The following is a 20,410-nucleotide window of genomic DNA, read 5'->3' on the forward strand; positions in this document are numbered from 1 at the left end:
ACAACACACGTAAAGACAAGCACATTGAGCGAACACAAACAAAGCAAGCCCTGCCTGAGTGACTACTACAAAGTTTCATTGAATTTGGATAAACAAGTTGGTGCGACTATACAAAAAAGTCAGCTCTTTGTTAGTAAGCAACATAAAAGTGCAATTTCACAGAAAATAACTTGACTTGGAATTCTATCAATCACTCTAATGCAGATAATTCTAAAATAAATACTTTTCCACCGGTAACAGACAACGGTTAGTACAACATTCTAGAAACTAAACAAATTATATTGCAACTTACCCGTCCCGGAAGTCAGGCCTTTACCCGATGAAGATGGACGTATTAAAACACATCTGTTAGCCAATCATTCTTCTTAGAAAAGATCACGTGACACTAAACAAAGCTACATACGCATCGCAAAGTTGCATTCCACATCAGCATAGCATTGCATTTCCATGGCAACAATATCTAATATTACAAAGCAAACTTCACTATCTAAACAAATATCTAAAAACATTTCGAGGCTGGCATTCCATAATGATCTTAAGATGCGATTTCAATTCTTGGAACATTAAGACAAGTTCAAAGAAATATCAATGGCAAATCAAACGTATTAACATGCTGTCTCAGAATATTTCGAAAATGAGACAATGTTTGTAATTAGATCTTTATGGAATACCGACCAGGAATGTATGAAAATAAAGCTGGAAGTTACCATCCAATAAAGCATAAACTTTAAAAACATTATTTGTAAGTTACTTTCATTCAAAACTGCATATCCGAATAAGCATTTGCAGGCAACTCCATCAACAAACTTGCATGTGTTGTATTATGAAAATGACATGTTGTTAATACATCTGTATGATTGTAAAGAATGATTATCTATGACAATATAGCACAAGTATGGTCGATAGTTTCTGGGATCGTTTTTGTTTAAGGGGTTTATACGGGAGTTTTGATAAGAGAATCTTACCGATTGTTGTTACACTGTATTCTATAGGTCTGGTATATTTTCTTTTACCAAAGAAAAAGCAATTTTTAAATAAAGTGCACTTTATTTTTTGAAATTTTCACAATGAAAGATACATCAATGACAATATATGCTATAAACATTGCAGTGTAAACAGAACAGTAGTATAGAAGTCCTTTAGTTGTTGAATACAGGGGACTGCCCAACTACTTGTTTAAAGGTCGAGACAGGTGACCACCATATCCTCTATATTATTATCACAATGAATTCTCAACAAAATAATTTACAGCATCGCGAGTCAGAATGATATAACAAATAGATTTATACATCCGTCCGAAGCCATAGCGGGGAACCGTATGGGGCATTTAATAAAACAAAACTGAAACATTCCATATAAAGAAAAACAACACTAAGGGGAACCGCGGTCCAAAGGAATGCTCCAGTAATGGCTTTCAATGACAACTGAAGATTAAAAAATAAATGAAAAAAACGATACCGAAAAATCAATAAATTACATAAATAAAACAGTTCGACCGAAACAAAATATTCACCAGTTATTGCACGTGTGTCCCGAAGCCATATCCATTAAAATGTACGTCATCAAGTGTCCTAAAACTACTCAACACAATCATAAAATATAACGGTTTGATGTATTACACGATGATACGTTCCTGGACCATTATGTAAAGAAACTTTGGTTCCGCTGTACACATGTCTTCATTTCTATTTTTAGTTATCAGGTTTTTTTTCACTCCGAAAATAATGTTTTTTACAGTTTTACCACAGGCAAAATGAGTTTTGTATTGTCAAGTTGCAGTTCTAGTCCGTAGTTGTGAAGGTGAAACTCGCATCATCGTCATCATCATTTCCAGCGGTGTTAGACTCCTCTTCCACAATAGCTGTTTCCGGTTCCGGTTTAATCGGGGGGTCATGGCGGCTGAAGACGGACGAGCGTTTCCGGATGGGCTCGGGTTTCGGCTCGTCCTCCTCGTCCGTCGGATATTCATCGGAGTCGCCTTCCTCCCACAGCGGTTTGATTCTCCTGTCGGCTATGCCGCGAACGGCGCCCATGGCCGTCATCCCTTTCTGGTTGGCGAACTTATTTGTGCTGGCGATTTGCGAAAGTTCACCTTTTCCTCGGTCGTCCAGATCATCGCACCGGAGGTCAGCCCCGTGCCTTGTGGACCCGAAACCAGTCATACCCTTCTGGTTGGCAAATTTATTTGTGCTGGCAATTTGTGAAAGTTCACCTTTTCCTCTGTCGTCTTGGTCATCGCACCTGAGGTCAGCCCCGTGTCGTGTCGACCCGAAACCAGTCATTCCTGTCTGATTGGCGAATTTATTCGTGCCGGCCATTTGTGAAAGTTCACCTTTTCCTCGGTCGTCCTGGTCATCGCACCTGAGGTCAGCCCCGTGCCGTGTAGAACCGAAGCCGGTCATCCCGTTTTGGTTGGCGTAAATGTGAGTGGCAGACGCCTGAGTCAGGATGCTTTTGCCAGCTTCATCTTGGTCGTCTGAGCGAATATCAGAGCAGTGACGCAGGGCACCCATGGCCCGCATACCCTTCTGGCTGTCGAATTGATTTGAGCCCGACTGAAGTCCAATGGTTGCGTTACTTTCAAGGCAAATGTCTTCTACAGTTATATCTTTGGCGTGGCGTACAGCCCCGAAACCTGTCATACCTTTTTGGGATGCGAACTGATTCGACCCGGACTGTGGGCCAATCGTGGCGTGGCTTTCAAGACATATGTCACCACAGTCCATATCCTTACCGTGCCTCACAGCTCCGAAGCCCGTCATTCCTTTCTGTGAAGCAAACTGGTTTGAGCCCATCTGGCATGGAATGGAAGCGTTCCCTTCCATGCAAACATCATCTGCCCTAATATCAGCAGCATGTCGCACTGATCCAAAACTCATGCCCTTTTGTGTAGCAAAGCGGTTTGTGCCGGCTTGTTGTGTCAACTCAGCGTTTCCGGCGGGATCAATGTCCTCGGTTTTAATATCAGCACCGTGACGCACGGAGCCCATACTCATACCCTTCTGCGTGGCGAAACGGTTTGTTCCGGTCTGCTGACTAAGCTCCGCATTTCCGGCCGGGTCATGGTCGTCGGCTTTGATGTCGGCGCCGTGACGAACCTTACCGAAGGACATGCCTTTCTGTGTGGCATACAGGTTCGTCCCGAACTGCTGCGGCAGCATGCCATCACTGGCACGCAGCGTCTTTTTTGAAAACTTCTTTTTTGGTTTTTCTTCGGTTCCATTTGTCAGGTTTGTCATCTGGAAAGAAGAAATGCGCGTGAGGCAACCTGACGTCATCAATCACGTGATCATAAGAGAGCCTCGCAAGTGCAAAATCTATGTATCTAGAGATATGAGCTAATGTAGTATGCAGCTAATGTTTAGTATACATTGTAAGTCGATAAATACTACAAAAAGCATTATGTGTTTTACCATGCATTAAATGCGTTATATTACACTATATGAAGATACGTGTTTCTTTTGTTGTAAGCATAAGCCATGAAGCACAATTGAAAATTTATGTAAAATATACAAGAAAAAAATATTATATCATTTAATAAATGAGTTTCAAAATCTCTTTCAATAACTTCATTAGTTTTTTTACTTAAGGAAGATTTAAGAGAACTTTATTGACAAAAAAATATATTTTAATAATAAGAAAAATACACTATCAGGCAAAAACAAAGGCTTATCAGACATGGATAGGAATATTGGAAGAGATAATGGAACTAGGTAAAAATCGCATTCCATTACATTTCAAAAACCTAAAATTGGATTGAAGGAAGAATTGATGGAAATTTGAAGGTAAATCTAAGGAATATTTGATGGCAACTGGATGGAAATTGAAGGAAAATTCGAGGAGAATTGGAGGAAAATCGAAGGATTTGAACTACGAATTGGCAGCGCTGCTGAGGGTTAGGTAGAACTGGTAACTTGGGTTAAAGTAAATTTGACAATGTAGCACGCTAAGTACTTACCAAGTTTCGTGACGACTCGCCGGTCAATCGCCAAATTTGGAAACATTTTATCCGGTATGAATCCAATAACGAATGTCCTACAATATCTCGAACAAAACTAAAGCTGGTAAATCTATACATCAACAAACACAATTGCACCACATTAAAATAATCCGTCACGAGCGGTTTCACCAAAGTGTCAAACAGTAAAGACATAGTTAATGTGAAAGATTCCTTCGCTCGCACAATGTGTGCAACTCAAAGTCGGGGAATCATGAGCGACAACACCAATCAATTCCTTAAGTATGGCTAAGTCATGAAAACGAGTGTTTCTCTGTCATTGATTTATTTGAAAGACACATAACCGAATGAAATATTCGTTTTAAATAATTTTAAACTTAAATAATTAAATAGGTTTTCAAAGATTTATCGATACTAAAAAAAACGTATAAAATCTGTATATCCATAACATAACATTCCTTGTGAAAGACACTTCACTTTCTACAAAGATATTCACTAAATGAGGTTCACTGTATATGACATGGTTCGAAACGAAGCATACAGACAGTCATTCATGTCCGAAAATTCATTCACGTCCGTAATAACATTCACTCAAACTAGCATTATCACCCAAAAATAACATATTGCACCTTCCCCCGTTAAACAAGCAATAACAACAAAAACAGAGACAAATAGTACAAAACTGTCTATGTTACGTGACTATTTTCTGTCCAATGAAGCCGCGCTCCTTTCCTTACGTTTTATATAATGATTATGCAATTCCATATATCGTACATGTAAATCATGTAAAACGAATTTAGCCGATGACAGAGTTTTTTTCATCCGAATACGAATTATTTTCTTTAACAAAGAATATCGAAAAGTCTGTCATAGTATACGAAATGTTTCGTTGTCCGACGAAACTGAACTAGAGGTCGAATGATTTGTTTAAGTCCTAAAAATTGTAATTTCTCAATATTCTACAGTCCAGCCAGGTTACATGTCCGACACTCCCATCGCGGGATCCGCGTATTCCAAATCGTCGTAGTCATACAGATCTTCGTCGTCAAACAGCTCACGGACACGGATGTCGCCTCCGTGGCGGACGGCACCAAAGCCTCCGCGCATGCCCGCCTGGGATTCGCCCTTGTTCCAGCCGGACTGGTAGTTAATCGTGGCGTTACTCTCCTGGTTGAACTCATCCGCACGGATATCCGCTCCGTGACGCACGGCGCCATAACTGGTCATGCCCTTCTGCGAGGCGAACTTGTTTGAGCCAGACTGCAGGTGGACATCTCGGTTCGACTCTTGGGTGATATCGTCCGCTCTAATATCCGCTCCGTGACGTGTGGCTCCAAAGCCACCTCGCATGCCAGACTGTGTCTCGAACTTGTTGGTACCGGCTTGAAGGATGACAATTCCCTGACCGGCTTCATTAGCATCGTCCGCCCTGATGTCGGGGCCGTGACGGACAGCACCGAAGCCGCGTGTGCCCTTCTGGGAATCAAACTTATTTGTACCAGACTGAAGAATAGTAATGGCGTTACTTTCTTGATTGATGTCATCGGCTCTGATGTCGGCGCCGTGGCGCACTGCACCGTAGCTCCGCATTCCCTTCTGGGAGTCGAACTTGTTGGTTCCCGACTGGAGCCACACCTCTGCCTCACTCTCTTTAGTTTGATCGTCCGCCCTGATGTCGGCACAATGACGCTGGGTACCAATACGCATACCTTTCTGCGAGTCAAACTGGTTCGTACCGGACTGCAATATGTTAATTGCGTTGCTTTCTTGGTTCATGTCGTCGGCGCGGATGTCTGCACCATGTCTGACAGCGCCGGGGGCTGTCATGCCCTTCTGCGAGGAGAATTTGTTTGTTCCCGACTGGAGCCATACTTCCCCTTCACTTTCCTTTGTAGCGTCATCTGCCCGGATATCAGCGCAATGTCGCACGGCGCCAAAGCCTCCACGCATCCCCTTTTGGCTGTCGAATTTGTTAGTTCCACTCTGGAGAATGGTCATGCCCTCAGACTCCGTATTTATGTCGTCGGCTCTGATGTCGGCGCAGTGACGCTGGGTTCCAATACGCATACCTTTCTGGGAGTCAAATTTGTTGGTGCCGGCCTGTAGATGAACGTGCCGGTTGCTTTCATCAAGTAGGTCGTCCGCCCGGATGTCAGCTCCGTGCCTTACAGCTCCCGGGCACGTCATGCCCTTCTGGGAGGCGAACTTGTTGGTGCCATTCTGCAGGATAAGAATCGACTGACCAGCCTTCAGCTGCCTCCGGCTGAACTTTTTCTTTTTGCGCTCCGTCGGTGCTGATCCGACGGTCGGCCCACTGAATTTGTGGCGCTGAGCCTAAAGAAAATAAACAACAAGTTATATAGACTATTTGTCATGTACCACAATAATACATTTGATATATTTAAGTGAGAATGTTATTTATATGCACACATTTTATAAATGAATAAAACGTCTTTTAAAATGAAAAATGATGGTTACATTTCTAAATTGCAATACACATAATATCTAGATAAACAAAGCATTTGATACAAATATAAAGCAATATTACGACATTACATGTAAAAGAACTTGTTAATAGATTATTCGAACAGTTTTAAGTAAGCTCAACGAATAGAACAGCAACGGGTTTCAAACCAGCAGTCCCGCAAACCACACAACAAAGGATATAACACTTACATACGTGGAACCCCACACCCCATGTCAAACCGTGCTGCCGCTTGTAAAAGTGTCTTCTCTTTTTAAGTTGTAACGCACAACAGTGGTAGTCTTGTGTTTGACTTTTATAGTACGAGTATGTAAATCCATGAGTTAAGTGTCGGAAATAGTGCACTATATCACTGAAATGTCGGACAATACACTGCAATATGTAACTGAAATGTCAGACATTACACTGCAATATGTAACTGAAATGTCAGACATTACACTGCAATATATTACTGAAATGTCAGACATTACACTACAATATATCACTGAAATGTCGGACATTACACTACAATATATTACTGAAGTGTCCGACATTATACGCCAATATAATACTGAAGTGTCCGACATTATACAGCAATATATTACTGAAGCGTCCGACATTATACTGCAAAAATCATTGAAGTGTCCGACATTATACTGCAATATATTACTATTATTAAGTGTCGCACAGAGTACGAGGTCTCGGTTTCTCAAGCAGTAAAGCTTAGTTTTGGCACCAGTTATGTTATTTTTATAAACCATTGAGACACATATACTTAAAATAATTTATTTAAGTTATAACAAATCAACATAGCAATATAATTATGCGGAAAATGAGTTATAAAATTAAAAATTTAAACTTGAATTGTTATGGTTACAGTAAAAATGTTGCATTTATAAGTAATAAAGAAAATAAAATAAAGCGTAGCTTTTACAGGCTTTTGTCTGAATTAAAAGAAGTTAGTATAGTGGTATTCTATATACAGATGATAAATGTATTAAAAGGCTTTTGAAAATGCTAAAACTGGAAAAGTGATAAAAAGAGATATGTAATTTTAATCTACTCTAATTGAAGAACCTACAAACTAAATAGCTTAAGCATTCTTTCCGTTATTGTTCGAATCTACACACAAGAAATGAATTACCATATTCGTATTTTTGCACATTTTGATGACTTCGCGTTTAAATATTTAACAAATATGTCATTTATTTTCAGATTCGATTTTGAAATAATCTCACTTAGAAATCACAGTAAGAGTCTTCGATATTTGGGATGTGCATGTCCGCTGGATGTCTGACCGCCCCGAAAGACATGCCAGTCTGGGAAGCTCCCTGGTTACTTCCGGCCTGCAGCCCGATGTAGCCCTGTCCGTCTTGAGACATCTCACCGGCGCGGATGTCTGCCACGTGCCGCGTCGCGCCGAAACTCATCCCAGCCTGGGATGCACCTTTGTTGTAGCCGGCTTGGCCACCGATCACTCCATCGCTTGCACGATCGTATTCGGATATTCTCTGATCAGAAACCTGTCTAGGTGCTCCGTAGCTCATGCCTGCCTGTGTCGCGCCTTTGTTGTAGCCTGCCTGGGCCCCTATTATACCCTCACTGGAACGGTCGAACTCGGATATTCGCTGGTCCGACACCTGCCTGGGCGCACCATAGCTCATGCCTGCTTGAGTAGCGCCCTTATTAAAACCCATCTGCCCGCCAATAATTGACTGTCCGGTGCGATCCATATCGTCGGCTTTGATATCGGCGATGTGACGTGTCCCCCCGAAAGACATCCCAGCCTGCGTCGCTCCTTTGTTAAAGCCAGCCTGTCCCCCAACAATTCCATGTGAATCCTGGCTCATTTCCTCTACGTTACGGTCGGACACCTGTCGCGGAGCTCCGAAAGACATGCCTGCCTGGGAAGCCTTCTTGTTAGTTCCGGCTTGGAGTCCGATGATGCCTTGGCCCGCCATTGACATTTCGTCCGCTCGGATATCGGCGATGTGGCGCGTACCGCCAATGCTCATTCCAGCTTGAGTGGCACCCTTGTTATATCCGGCCTGACCCCCGATATACCCCTGACCGGACCGGTCAAAATCATCGGCCTTTATGTCGGCGATGTGCCTAGAAGCCCCGATCCGCATGCCGGCTTGGGATGCGCACTTGTTTGTGCCAGCCTGTAGTCCAATGATGTTCTTCCCCGCGTTTAATTGATCTTCTGTAAATACCCGAATATTCTTCGTCGTCGGCTTTGCGCCAGCGGTCGGACCGGCGAACTTATGTCTTTGTGCCTGTAAATATCAAAATAAAACCTCATAAGAAAGCGACCTATTGAAATATATAGGCAGTAGAGATTTCATATCAGATTTGTAATGTGCAAAAGAAGTGTTTGGCTCGCGAAGAATGGAAATTCAAATATTTAGAGAAAAATCAGTATGGAAATCGCCGCTTACCTTACAATGTGAGTAAGCGCCAGATAAACTTCGAATGTAATTGCCAAAGCTTTTAAGTAAAAATAAATACTAAGTAGCAAAAACATATACTTTTTATTTTTTCACACAAGACAAAATATAGCAATACAAATTATATTTGCAATGTATTAAGCGGCATGTTACCACACGGGAAGAAATTAGTAAGGAGATATGATAAAGTTCGTCAACGAAGCTTTTTTTTAAATGTTCTGTTAAATAACCTTATCTTAGTCAGAATCCTTTTACAACTTAAGTTCAGTTGCTTCAAATCCCGACAAAAGGTCAATCGTAATATACATATTCATCCTCCTCGCTCAAATATTCTGCCTCGTCGCACAGTTCTGTAACTTTGATATCCGAAATATGGCGCTGCGCTCCAAATGACGTCATTCCTCTCTGTGACGCGCACTGGTTCGTTCCCGCTGTCTGCAGGCTCAGCGTTGCCATACCTTCAATACTGACGTCATCAGCCTTAATATCGGCCACATGACGCACAGAGCCGAAAGACATTCCTTTCTGCGAGGCGAACTGATTGGAGCCCATTTGAAGGGCGATGATAGATTTCCCCTCCTCACAAATGTCGTCTGATTTAATATCGGAAATATGGCGAACTGACCCGAACCCACGGGACCCTGCTTGGGATGCAAACCGATTGGAACCCCCCTGTTGTGTCAACATTGTTTTTCCGTCAGCGTCAATGTCGTCACATTTTATATCTGACACATGTCGGACCGAGCCAAAGCTCATTCCTTTCTGACTAGCGAACTTGTTGGTACCGGACTGAAGCCCGATCATGGTCTGGCCGGCGCGCAGTTGTGAGCGCGTGAACAGCCGCCTCTTCCGTTCGGCCGGCCGCGGTCCCGCTGTCGGACCGCGGAACTTATTTCTTTGCGCCTGCAAGTAATGTAGGCCTTAACGTACAATTTCTGATTTTCTTACTTTTAAAGGAATTTTCTCAAAAAAGATTTATCATATTTTTCCAATTATCAACTCGATTGAAATAATAAAATTAAGTTTAACTGTTGGGCATGTTTCAAATTCAAACTTCAGATCATTTCAAATTGCAGGAATTCGTAGCCAATATAATGGTATACGGATATAATATGTCCATGCTACATTCTACTATCTAAGAATATTATATGTTTTAGGAAAGCATAGATACAGTTTATTTTTACGAGCTTTTTAGCGTTTTTGTGCAAGAGACTCCATTCTAAAATATGTATATATATATATATACTAGAAATATATGGTGTTTTTAGATTATATATGTATTGCTAGTTTATATATCTACTGGTTTCTATTATTGCATGAGCACCTGAACTAGACTACGTAAATGCGCTCCATATTCGCCAAAAAAGTATCTGCATATTCATATCTTTTATTTTTCTTCAACTTTTGAAACTACTTATTTATGGCTTAGAAATGCAAAAATGGTGTAAATGCATTTATATGTCAACCAAATGTTACACTTCGTGATTACTATGGACAAATGTGTATAATATAAGCGGATCATTGTCTTGCTATTTTGCATACTGATACAAATAGATGTTCAACATTAATGGGTTTCTTTAACACATTGTGTTCAATATTCCATTGGTTTGACATATTTACTCCATTATGGCAAAAGTTTTATGGATTTGAATGAATTGTTTGAAACGTAGCAAATATTGGGCAACGTCTGTCAAAATGTTACTCAATGACACTCGTCAGTTTTCGGTGTCACTCGGAAGTTCTCGGTGTCACTCGGAAGTTCTCGGCATTATTGAGCGGACTCTCGCTGTTCGTCGAGTTGCTGCTGTTTCATCTGCTGTTCAAGCAACCACTCCTCGTATCCCTCCTCCCCCGGCTCCGGCTCAAACTCGTCGCACAGCTCTGTCACGTGGATGTCTGTCACGTGACGGGCGGCCCCGAAGCCTCTCATCCCGCTCTGACTGGCGCCTTTGTTCCAGCCGCTCTGAAAATTGACGAAGCCGGAGCTAGCCTGATCGCAATCGTCTGCTCGGATGTCGGACACGTGGCGGACCGAACCAAAGGACATTCCTTTTTGAGACGCGAACTTGTTGGACCCCATCTGAAGACCGACATCGCCGGAACTCTCTTTGTCAAATTCATCCGCGCGAATATCGGCGCAATGTCTAACAGATCCGAAAGACATCCCCTTCTGGCTGGCAAATTTGTTCGTTCCCGCTTGAAGGCCTAACTCCCCCTGGCCCTCATTGCACATTTCGTCCGACTTAATATCAGATATATGCCTTTGCGTACCTATTCGCATTCCCTTCTGACTTGCAAACTTATTAGTCCCGGCTTGTAGCGACATTTCTCCCTGCCCTTCTTGGTTCATATCATCCGCCCTGATGTCGGCGCAGTGGCGGACCGACCCAAAGGACATACCCTTCTGTGACGCATACTTGTTGGTCCCGCTCTGAGGTGTTAGGATGCTGTGTCCTTCGCGAAGCTGCTGTCTTGTGAACTTTCCGCGCTTCTTTTCTACCGGTTTTTTGCCACATGTGGGGCCATCAAATTTCCACCTTTGGGCCTGGAAGGACCGACATTGATCCGTAATCTTTCAGTTCTCTTTAGTTTCTTTCTAAATATCATTTAATATTACCTTATTTTAAAAGGTTTTCTTAAAATCCAAAATTTAAATAGCATTTATTTTTTTATATCGTCTAATTATGATTAAAAAACTATGCATATGAAATGTGTCAGGCTATTAAACTATATAGAAATAAAAGATTGTTAAGAATTATGCACGATATTGAAGTGAATTTTGTTCATTCCTGGTTCTAGTGACGTCACAGTGTGCGATTATGTAGAGACACCTAAACACCTAAAAGCTCAAGACAGCTTGCACTACGCCAACGAAACAGAGTTTTCATTCCATGATTTGCATTGCTTGATATATTTTAAATTAAATTGCAATTTCTCACTTACTTTTATTTAAGTTTAAGCAAGCTGATGTTATAGATATAAGACGATTTGTTTGATTATCTGTCAAGCAAATTATATTATTTACTATATTATGAAGCAAGCAGAAAGAAAAAAAAAACTAGACGAGTTTTCAACGTTTCCTGGTATTTCTAAAATTTCTTTAACACGATCAGACCTGTGGTTTATTTATGAGTTGTACATTTTGACGGACGGGCGAATGGTTGAGGGAGGGGCACACTGCTGTACGTACCTTTCTTGAGAACGCTGCTGACGTTTTCTTCGCGATATCCTCGAGGTTCGTTAACTCAACCGTGTCACAAATTGTGACGTAAATCCAAGACAGTTCGTCAATGATATTTATCTCTTTTACGTTCCGACCTTCACACTCGACATTCAAACGTTAAACTCCCGTTAAAATGAACGTATCGTTAGATAGAAAACACTGTTTACTGCGGCGATTTTCACATAACATAGAAACAAGGTTACTGACTTGACATCTATAAGAATACGAACACGTGACCTGACGGTGACGTCATGGTTGATCACGTGCTAAATGCACAGCCAAACACTTCTTTAAACACCAACTATTACACGAACTTAAAAAAAAACTAGCAATCTGCAAATACCACAAATTAAGACTTGAAAGCGTTTAAAACATTTTGAGAAGCACTGTTTGTTTTAAATGCAAAGCACCTCGAAAATTAGTTGATTAGGCTACATAGCATATAGATAGTAAAACATCATTATAACTGTGTAAATCTAAATGAACTGCAATATGCTATTACGGTTATAAATAACTTGAGTTGTATAAACTGTATAACAATCAAGATTTATACATGATACATATAACAATATTCTAAAAAAAATATAATGATGTTTTACATTTGTTGTTAATGTGACATTTATTAATCTGGCTAAATGTAAGAAACAATTAAAACCATTGCATCGAAATTTATATTGTCCTATTCAATTCTGCTCACTTTCATAAAAGTTCAACAATTGTTTTTGTCTGACATCCTATTTAATCTAAAATCTTATAAAAAAATATGCAAAAATCGGTCATAAGATGTTGCTTAAAATTACTAGTTCGGTATAAAACTTCGGACAGAATGTAAATGTTCGGACAGAAACTTTAACATTACAAAATAACGTGAACCATATAAAGGATGGTTCTTATACTAAATCTTAATATCTCTTTTTCTCTTGCAATGTTCAGATTTTACATTTGGCCAGTGGTGGTTTAAGATTCATACAACAAGAATCATGGCGTATGTCCTTAAAATGACCATCTAGAGAAATAAAGACATTAACTACGAAATAAAACAGCCCATATTAACTTTTAAAGCACATGGAAAGTGCAATTGGATTTCTCTGTTGTTTTTCTCTCATTGTAGGTGGTCATTTCAAAGATGGTGGTATTAAGTATTTATGCCCTTTTTAAAGCCGAACAAAATTTCCTTTTAATAAGACAACACTAGCAGATCTTTATATAAATTCTTTACCAAACAGTTATCGGACGTTTAGCGTTCGAAAGCACAGACAGATTTGAAAATATTCTAATATGTAAACTTGACACATAATTTTGCTTGTTTGAAGGTATACCCATGCAATTAGCTTATCATGCAATGTTAAAGCTCGACCTATATAGACGATCATACATCGTATATCTGGTTTACACCCATTACAAGCAGTTAGTATACACATTTTCCAAGGCTCCTAAATATGTAAGCTATCAGAAAAAAGTTAGTCGTACCTCTGAGCCAACTTGCAGGATAGTGGCGATCACCATGGGCATATTCTTGCCTTCATACAAGTCGTTACAGGCGAACAGGCCGCTCTGTGGGACACCGTAGGCCGCGGCCGCTCGCACAAATATTTCAATGTTTTCCATCTGTATAAAAGAGCGTTGTTTTTAATATTGATGCTATAACTATAACAATGGTATTTGAAATGGTTTTTAATGTCTGATATGGTACTCAATATGCAACTTAGGTCAATCGCTTGGTCATACATCATTGATTTAATTCACTTTATAGGTCCGGCTTTTTATTTTGAGTGATCCGATTAGCTACATCGTTCTTAGATCCAATTAAGAAAAAATGGTATTTGAAATGGTTTTTAATGTCTGATATGGTACTCAATATGCAACTTAGTTCAATCGCTTGGTCATACATCATTGACTTAATTTACTGTATAGGTCCGGCTTTTTATTTTGAGTGATCCGATTAGCTACATCGTTCTTAGATCCAATTAAGAAAAAAACTAGTATGTTTAAATTATGAAGTTGAGTTGTTTTGGTTATTGCAGTGTATCTTACTTGAACAGCCCCTTTGTCGCTGGGCCGGAAGCGCATATTGACAGTGCGGCATGCCGCCGGAAGTGAGTCAGCCGGCGTCCCCTCAAACAGGCGTTTTATCAACCTGTGGTTGAAATTATAAATATTTAGATCAACTATTCAATTGATACATGTGTCTATAAACAATGGACTTCTTATGATAAATATTAAGTATTGCAACAGATAAAACCTCAAAAATACCAATAACATTAGAGCACATCTTTAAATGCAGTGACTTATTATTTTGAATATTGAAAATAACGATATATGTATATATTTAGGTTATACTTTTTATTCTTATATACACCGGTGATTGCTCATCTTAAGCAGTATAATGCTTAAGGGGTATGAACTGTTTGTGCCAGTGGGTTTCAAATATCATGTAAGAATGGCTCCCATATACACTGAAAACTTAAATAAATTGCGACGCACGGAAGCGTGGTGCCTCTATGGAATGATATTTTGTTTTTGTTCATGGAGGGAGCAGTTATTATGAAATTGATAAACATGGTTTGCTGTCAAATTCTATTCATGGATTGATATCATTTAATGAAAAATGTTAACTTATTGAAATAAGCACATACCTGCAGAGAATGGTGCCATCCTTCAGCCTCTTCTCCAACTCATATTCTCCTATCTGCTCCCCGAGCAGCTGCTGGATCCAGGTCCGCACTTCCGCTTCCGCCTGCAGGTCGTATTTACCGTGTACCTGCCAGGGTCACGAGGATAAAACATGAGGTCACATGGTTATGCAGAATATTATTCAAAGCATGTCATAATGAGACGTGTACATTTGTTGCATATAATTGTTTCCTTCGTCGTTTCAGTGGCAAGGGAAGAAATCCTAATCCTATTATTAACTAAAATTAAGTATCATTAAGCCATTAAGCCATTCCTGATTTCCAAAGTTGTTAACCTCAATGAATTCAGTCAAAGCAGCCTAATATGTTACCATGTGGAATCGTGAGCAATAAATTGTCTTCAAAATATTAATAAATTCTGCAAGTTCCCGTACAAGTTAGGCAGGGTACATATCACTTATTGCTCTTACTCATAATGCTTATCTGATAAATGCAATATTAAGATACGGAAGTCTCAACATATGTTCCCCATCCAACTAGACATTAAATATATTGCACGATTACAGTTAAGTTCCCTCTACCAAACCCCGTCTAAATAACAGTTTAACTTTATCAATTCCATTTGACTTCAAAGAAGCTAACAAAATAATTTAAGGGCAGTTTGGTTGCGTTTACATTCAGTTTCGATTCTGGTTAAAAAGTATCTTTTATTTCCGTATAAATTTTCCAGTGTTTAAAAGTGATTACTGACAAATATTTCAGTTTCTTCTCGTACAAAGTTCACCATAAGTATACATGCATGCGTAATGGAACTGTGTCGTGACAGTTCAATACAGGGACCATATATATTGGTTACGTTCATTAAATATGGACGCATGCATGTGTGCTTAATTGTAACATTGCATACAAAACCGGTGTCAAACTTATCCATTTATATATAATATTATGTCATTTATGTTTTCTTACATTTTCGCATTACATCATGTCTTTGAAATTGCATTACTTCTTATAATGATCATTTCTTAATTAAGAAATGTATGTATAGTAGTACTGCCATTAGTTTCACATGATATGTATACATACACACTGGGACTTACACGTTCATTTTATTCCAATGTGTACATTAATTGTCTCCCTTGAGTCGTGTGTACTATTATACAAGTTTTGCCCCAGCCCCAACCCGTTCGCACCATCCTGACCACACCCATCTGCCCCACTCTAACCAAACCAACCCTAGAACCAGCCATCGTCTATTCCACATATTATTAAACGCATTAAACATTGTTGTGTTTCAATTAAAACAATCACCATCCTTTCTATACTTAAAAGAAATAAAAGCACGTACCATGACGTCACTAGAATAATAAAACCTTCTGAATAATTGCTGCAACTATTTCCTAACCACTTCCGAACACAAAAACAATCGTAGTTATAATAATATAATGCATCAGTTCAGTTTATATACACTAGTATTTTATCGCTTGGTGCCAGTTTATTCCCGAAAATTCCTTTAAGTTGTTTACAAAATTTTGAGATATGTTTACTCTATAGACACATCTAATGATTCAGGCCGAAACCCTTTGGCACTGGTTCAAGATTTTCAGGGAATTACGTCGGTGCCAGGTATATTGTAGAGATCTATGCATCCGGATTTAACTGGTCGGTATCTGTGCCGTAAAAATGCCATCATCGATTTAACATGTGGAAAATGAGGCTTAAGGTTTATTTTCAGATGATGGAAACTTTTGCATATTTTTTCCAGTTTAGAATTTACTAAATTCTAGCCAATGAATGAGTAAAAAGATTGCCCCCGCATTATTGAAAACCAACATTGTACATTCGTTATTTTTTATATTTATTAATGATAACACGGTGTTATCATATACGCCTCAGCATAGCATTCTTATCAAGGTATTATAATCAGTAGCGGGTGGCTTATCAGTATCAATCATTGGCCAAGGAGAAACGCGTGTTCTCGTGAAAGCAAATGTATGCGTTGCCATGCCAAAGCTTCTAGAATTGCTCGCAAATTGTTTGATATTACAATTTTACCTAGCCGTTTATTTTCGAAAAACCAATATGCAGAATTGTTTAAGTAATTGTATGCAAGATTCCCCCCTTGCTGTTCCTCTAATTGCATTTACACAAAAGCATTTGCATACAAGCAAATATACTACGGTTAATAGTGTTCTAAAAATAGATAATCCAGGTATCGCTTTACCTTGGAAATTTTCCTTGCAAAGTTCTTAGAAAAAACGGATTCTGTTTTAAAACATACAGCAAAAAAGAGAAATCTTACAGTTGGTCCTATTTTTTCTGTTCTCAGCAACTTTTGTTACAGTAAAAACAATGATATTTTCTGAATAGAATAGGCGAAGTTATATGGTAACACTATCTTTAAAGCAAAATGTCACGGAGCACGCCATTGTAAGAGCATAATTATGAGCTAAATGTTATAGCAATAGAAATATATTGCATTTACTTAGTTAAATCATATTAAATGCTACTACTAAACACGAAACAAACAATGAACCAAACGAAGTCATGAAAGCGCTAAAATTTAAACCATGTATAGAGAAGAACAAACAATTAACAAAGCAAATGCTGTTCGAACAGTACATACTATGTATTAACCGCTATGAAATATCATTGTATAAAACTAATGAATAAAAAAATAAAAAATAAAAAAAATAATTACCATATTTGTTTAACTCCGGTTCTTGTTAGATCCAAAATGGCGAAACTGCTAAGATAGTTCTAGAGCAAGGAAGTTCACTGCGCGCATGCGCGGACTAAGATATGCTGACACACGATATCAGACAAGGTTATCCCAAGTTCAGCTTCCGTCAATATCCGATTACGTTTATTTATTTTCTTTAAGTTGTCTCAATCACTGTTTAAACAACAAAGTAAAACACGGCCTGCTCTGTTCACTATCAGTCTTGCTAAAGAATAAGTAGAAGTTGCAACCCCGGAATGTTAATGACTGAGTGAGTCATCCGCATATCAAAGTGGGCTCAGCCAGATGCTTATCAGCTGCCGATGGGAGTGTGCAAAGTGTCTTAAGAATTTTTCTCCTGTGTTATAATTTATGCGAACCGTTTTAAAGTTATGTTATTATATATATTATATCAAAGTCTTTTAATGAAATAAACTATGCTTTTGTTAAAGTTCAAATATATTTAAAGTTATTTATTTATCCTAATAGTGTTTCAAGTTTGTTTTAAACTGTCCTCTTATAATAGCTTTCTTTATTTCCTATAAAGTTTTTTTTTTCAAATTATTTTTTATTCCCTAAATTGCTAAGTTCATTAGCACGAGGTTCAGTAAAGGGTATCATCTACCATAGTGCATCTATTATATACCTCAGGTGTTTTCTATATACAGTAACATCATTATCATATGACCTTTGCCTTTGAATAATTATATGCAACAATGTCCGCCTCACATAACAATGCATGAATATAAAGTAGTCCCGGTTCAATTGTATGAATGTTTAAGTTCAAAATACACTTTTTAAAAATTCAAACACACTTCTAAGTAAAGAAATAACTTACCTTAGACATTATCCGTCCGTTAATCCAAAAACACTCGTTAAAACTTCTTGTATACACAAGTGTTCAATATGCATGAACTATCTAATTAGTATTCAAGAACTATTTGTATATTGCGGTTTTGTAGCTTTGCCAACATAAGAATCGACTGTGTATAATGCTAGAATTTTGCAGACGAGAATCTAAGGTGGAATTCTTTTGGAGTTCTATAAATAGACTAACTATACATGAGGAATCTACCTAGCATAGGTAAAATCAAGGTGCGAGGTAGCCCACGGGGTATGTCTGCGAGAAAGTTGGATCGTGTTTCACATTGGCAGATGCGATTACCGAATATAGACAATGCCGTCATCAAGTGGGCGGCGCTTGTTAAATTAATGCTAGGCAACCGACGTAAATATACATCGGCTGAACTGGCGAAAAAAACGTTTACACGTTATTTTTTAAATGAAGGAAAATTATAAATGAATAATAATGGGCTGTAGAACGAAAATAAGAACTTCAGGTGTCATTGAAAGCATGGAAAATTTGCAGAATAAAATGATAGGCACGTGTCTCGATGTTATATGCAATGTTACCCCTACTGCACAATGCGCAAATGTACTAGAAATTTATATAATTTGATACATATACACAGAATACCTGGGAGAAACACGAATATATGTTAAGTCAGCGAAAAGCTGGAACATTCATGAACAAACGAGTGATTTCCTTTACAAAGTGCTACACAGTTTATGTAGACAGTATTTGGTCATAAACTCATTCACATTTCAACATGCAAATATACAAATTGGCATTAACATGTTATCAAAAAATCATGTTTAAAGATACATAATAATATGATATATACAATTCTGTAGACAAACAATATCATTTACAGGCCAATATCATGTTAAGCTGAAAAGAAGTGGGGAACATGTTGGGGTTTTTAGTAAATATATCCATAGAAACTATGACCACGTTGTGCTACATTGTCAAATTAATGAAACTCAGTTTTCAAAATGGTTTGGAAGAGAGAAAACGAGGAAATCTTATACCTCTATCTTTCTGCATCTAAATATTCATGATAATATACAAATAAGCTCTACAGTATGTACTAAACAGTTTTCTATAACCTATAACAATCGAAATATGCACATTATCAGACGACAACACATGCAAGAAATGTATAATGAATTTTTATCCAAATTCTTAGCACAATAACATTGTATTATTATTAATAATCAGCTTTAAAAACTATATGTGTTACTTTCTATATGCATTCATTAAATAGACAACTTTTTCAAGGTTATTTAATGGCCCTACAACATAATGTTATCATGACCGCCATATTTCATTTTAATTATGAGAGAATATAGTACTGTTTTTCAGGTTTTTTAAACCATATTTTACTCAAGAGAAATGATTACTTGAAGAAACAATAATATGAAGTGTTGATGCTATATCTTAACTATGAAGCTATATTTCCACATACCTTGCTCATAGTATTCCTGGCTGCACACTCGTGAAACAATCCTTTTTCCCCGTTAAACGTTCGCAAGATGTGAAAGACTGCAACTGAGTTTTTATATGGCGGGCTCTGTACCAATATACCTGCCTCGAACACATTCGGAATACCTAGGTATTCATCGTTAACTCTGATTGGAAATTATTTCCGGACGTCACCGAAGATTACCGAAGATGGACGATACGGCAGCATGTGCTGTAAGCTGATGACTGCGATAAAGGGTTTCATTAACAATCTATTTGCAACGTGTGCGATCAATTATGACAAGAGGGGCCCCTGGTGGTCAGTACTGGCATGTTGCAGACTAACGGGTGCGGGATATGTACTGATAATTGGAGAAATCAATCGATTTAATCTGCTATAGATCAAAATCTGTATACTGGGCTTATCAGCAGTCGCCATTCCAGAACAAACGAGAGCAAACAATCTCAGACCCTATACATGATCTCCTGGAATGAATTAGCTCGCTGCTGCCTCATGTGCATTCATGTCTTGTTCTTTGATAATGTTTATTAAGTACATCTTCCCTCAATCCGCATACTGATACGATAATTGAGTCACAATTATTCCATTTCCCAGAATTGTATTCCTTTATTGAATGTCCATTGTCAATTTGCAATA

At 38.6% G+C, this 20,410-nt stretch overlaps 1 protein-coding gene across 5 annotated transcripts; it reads right to left on the reverse strand.

Annotated features, from left to right (window-relative positions):
- Positions 1 to 1,014: 1,014 nt before the first annotated feature.
- Positions 1,015 to 19,902, reverse strand: LOC128233614 (calponin-1-like). Of its 5 annotated transcripts, none has more exons than XM_052947371.1 (5): positions 19,757 to 19,874; positions 14,732 to 14,856; positions 14,130 to 14,232; positions 13,566 to 13,703; positions 4,267 to 6,292 (listed from the first exon to the last, which is right to left on the reverse strand). In XM_052947371.1, the coding sequence occupies exons 1-5, from the start codon at positions 19,763 to 19,765 to the stop codon at positions 4,934 to 4,936; spliced, it is 1,734 nt and encodes a 577-aa protein (XP_052803331.1). In that variant the 5' UTR covers positions 19,766 to 19,874; the 3' UTR covers positions 4,267 to 4,933. The 5 variants fall into 5 exon arrangements, with proteins under 5 accessions (XP_052803334.1, XP_052803331.1, XP_052803332.1 ...); XM_052947372.1 differs by lacking the exon at positions 19,757 to 19,874 and adding an exon at positions 17,427 to 18,046; XM_052947373.1 differs by lacking the exon at positions 19,757 to 19,874 and adding an exon at positions 16,074 to 16,227.
- Positions 19,903 to 20,410: the final 508 nt, after the last annotated feature.

Source organism: Mya arenaria, chromosome 5, assembly GCF_026914265.1.
Source record: "Mya arenaria isolate MELC-2E11 chromosome 5, ASM2691426v1".
Taxonomy (NCBI): domain Eukaryota; kingdom Metazoa; phylum Mollusca; class Bivalvia; order Myida; family Myidae; genus Mya; species Mya arenaria.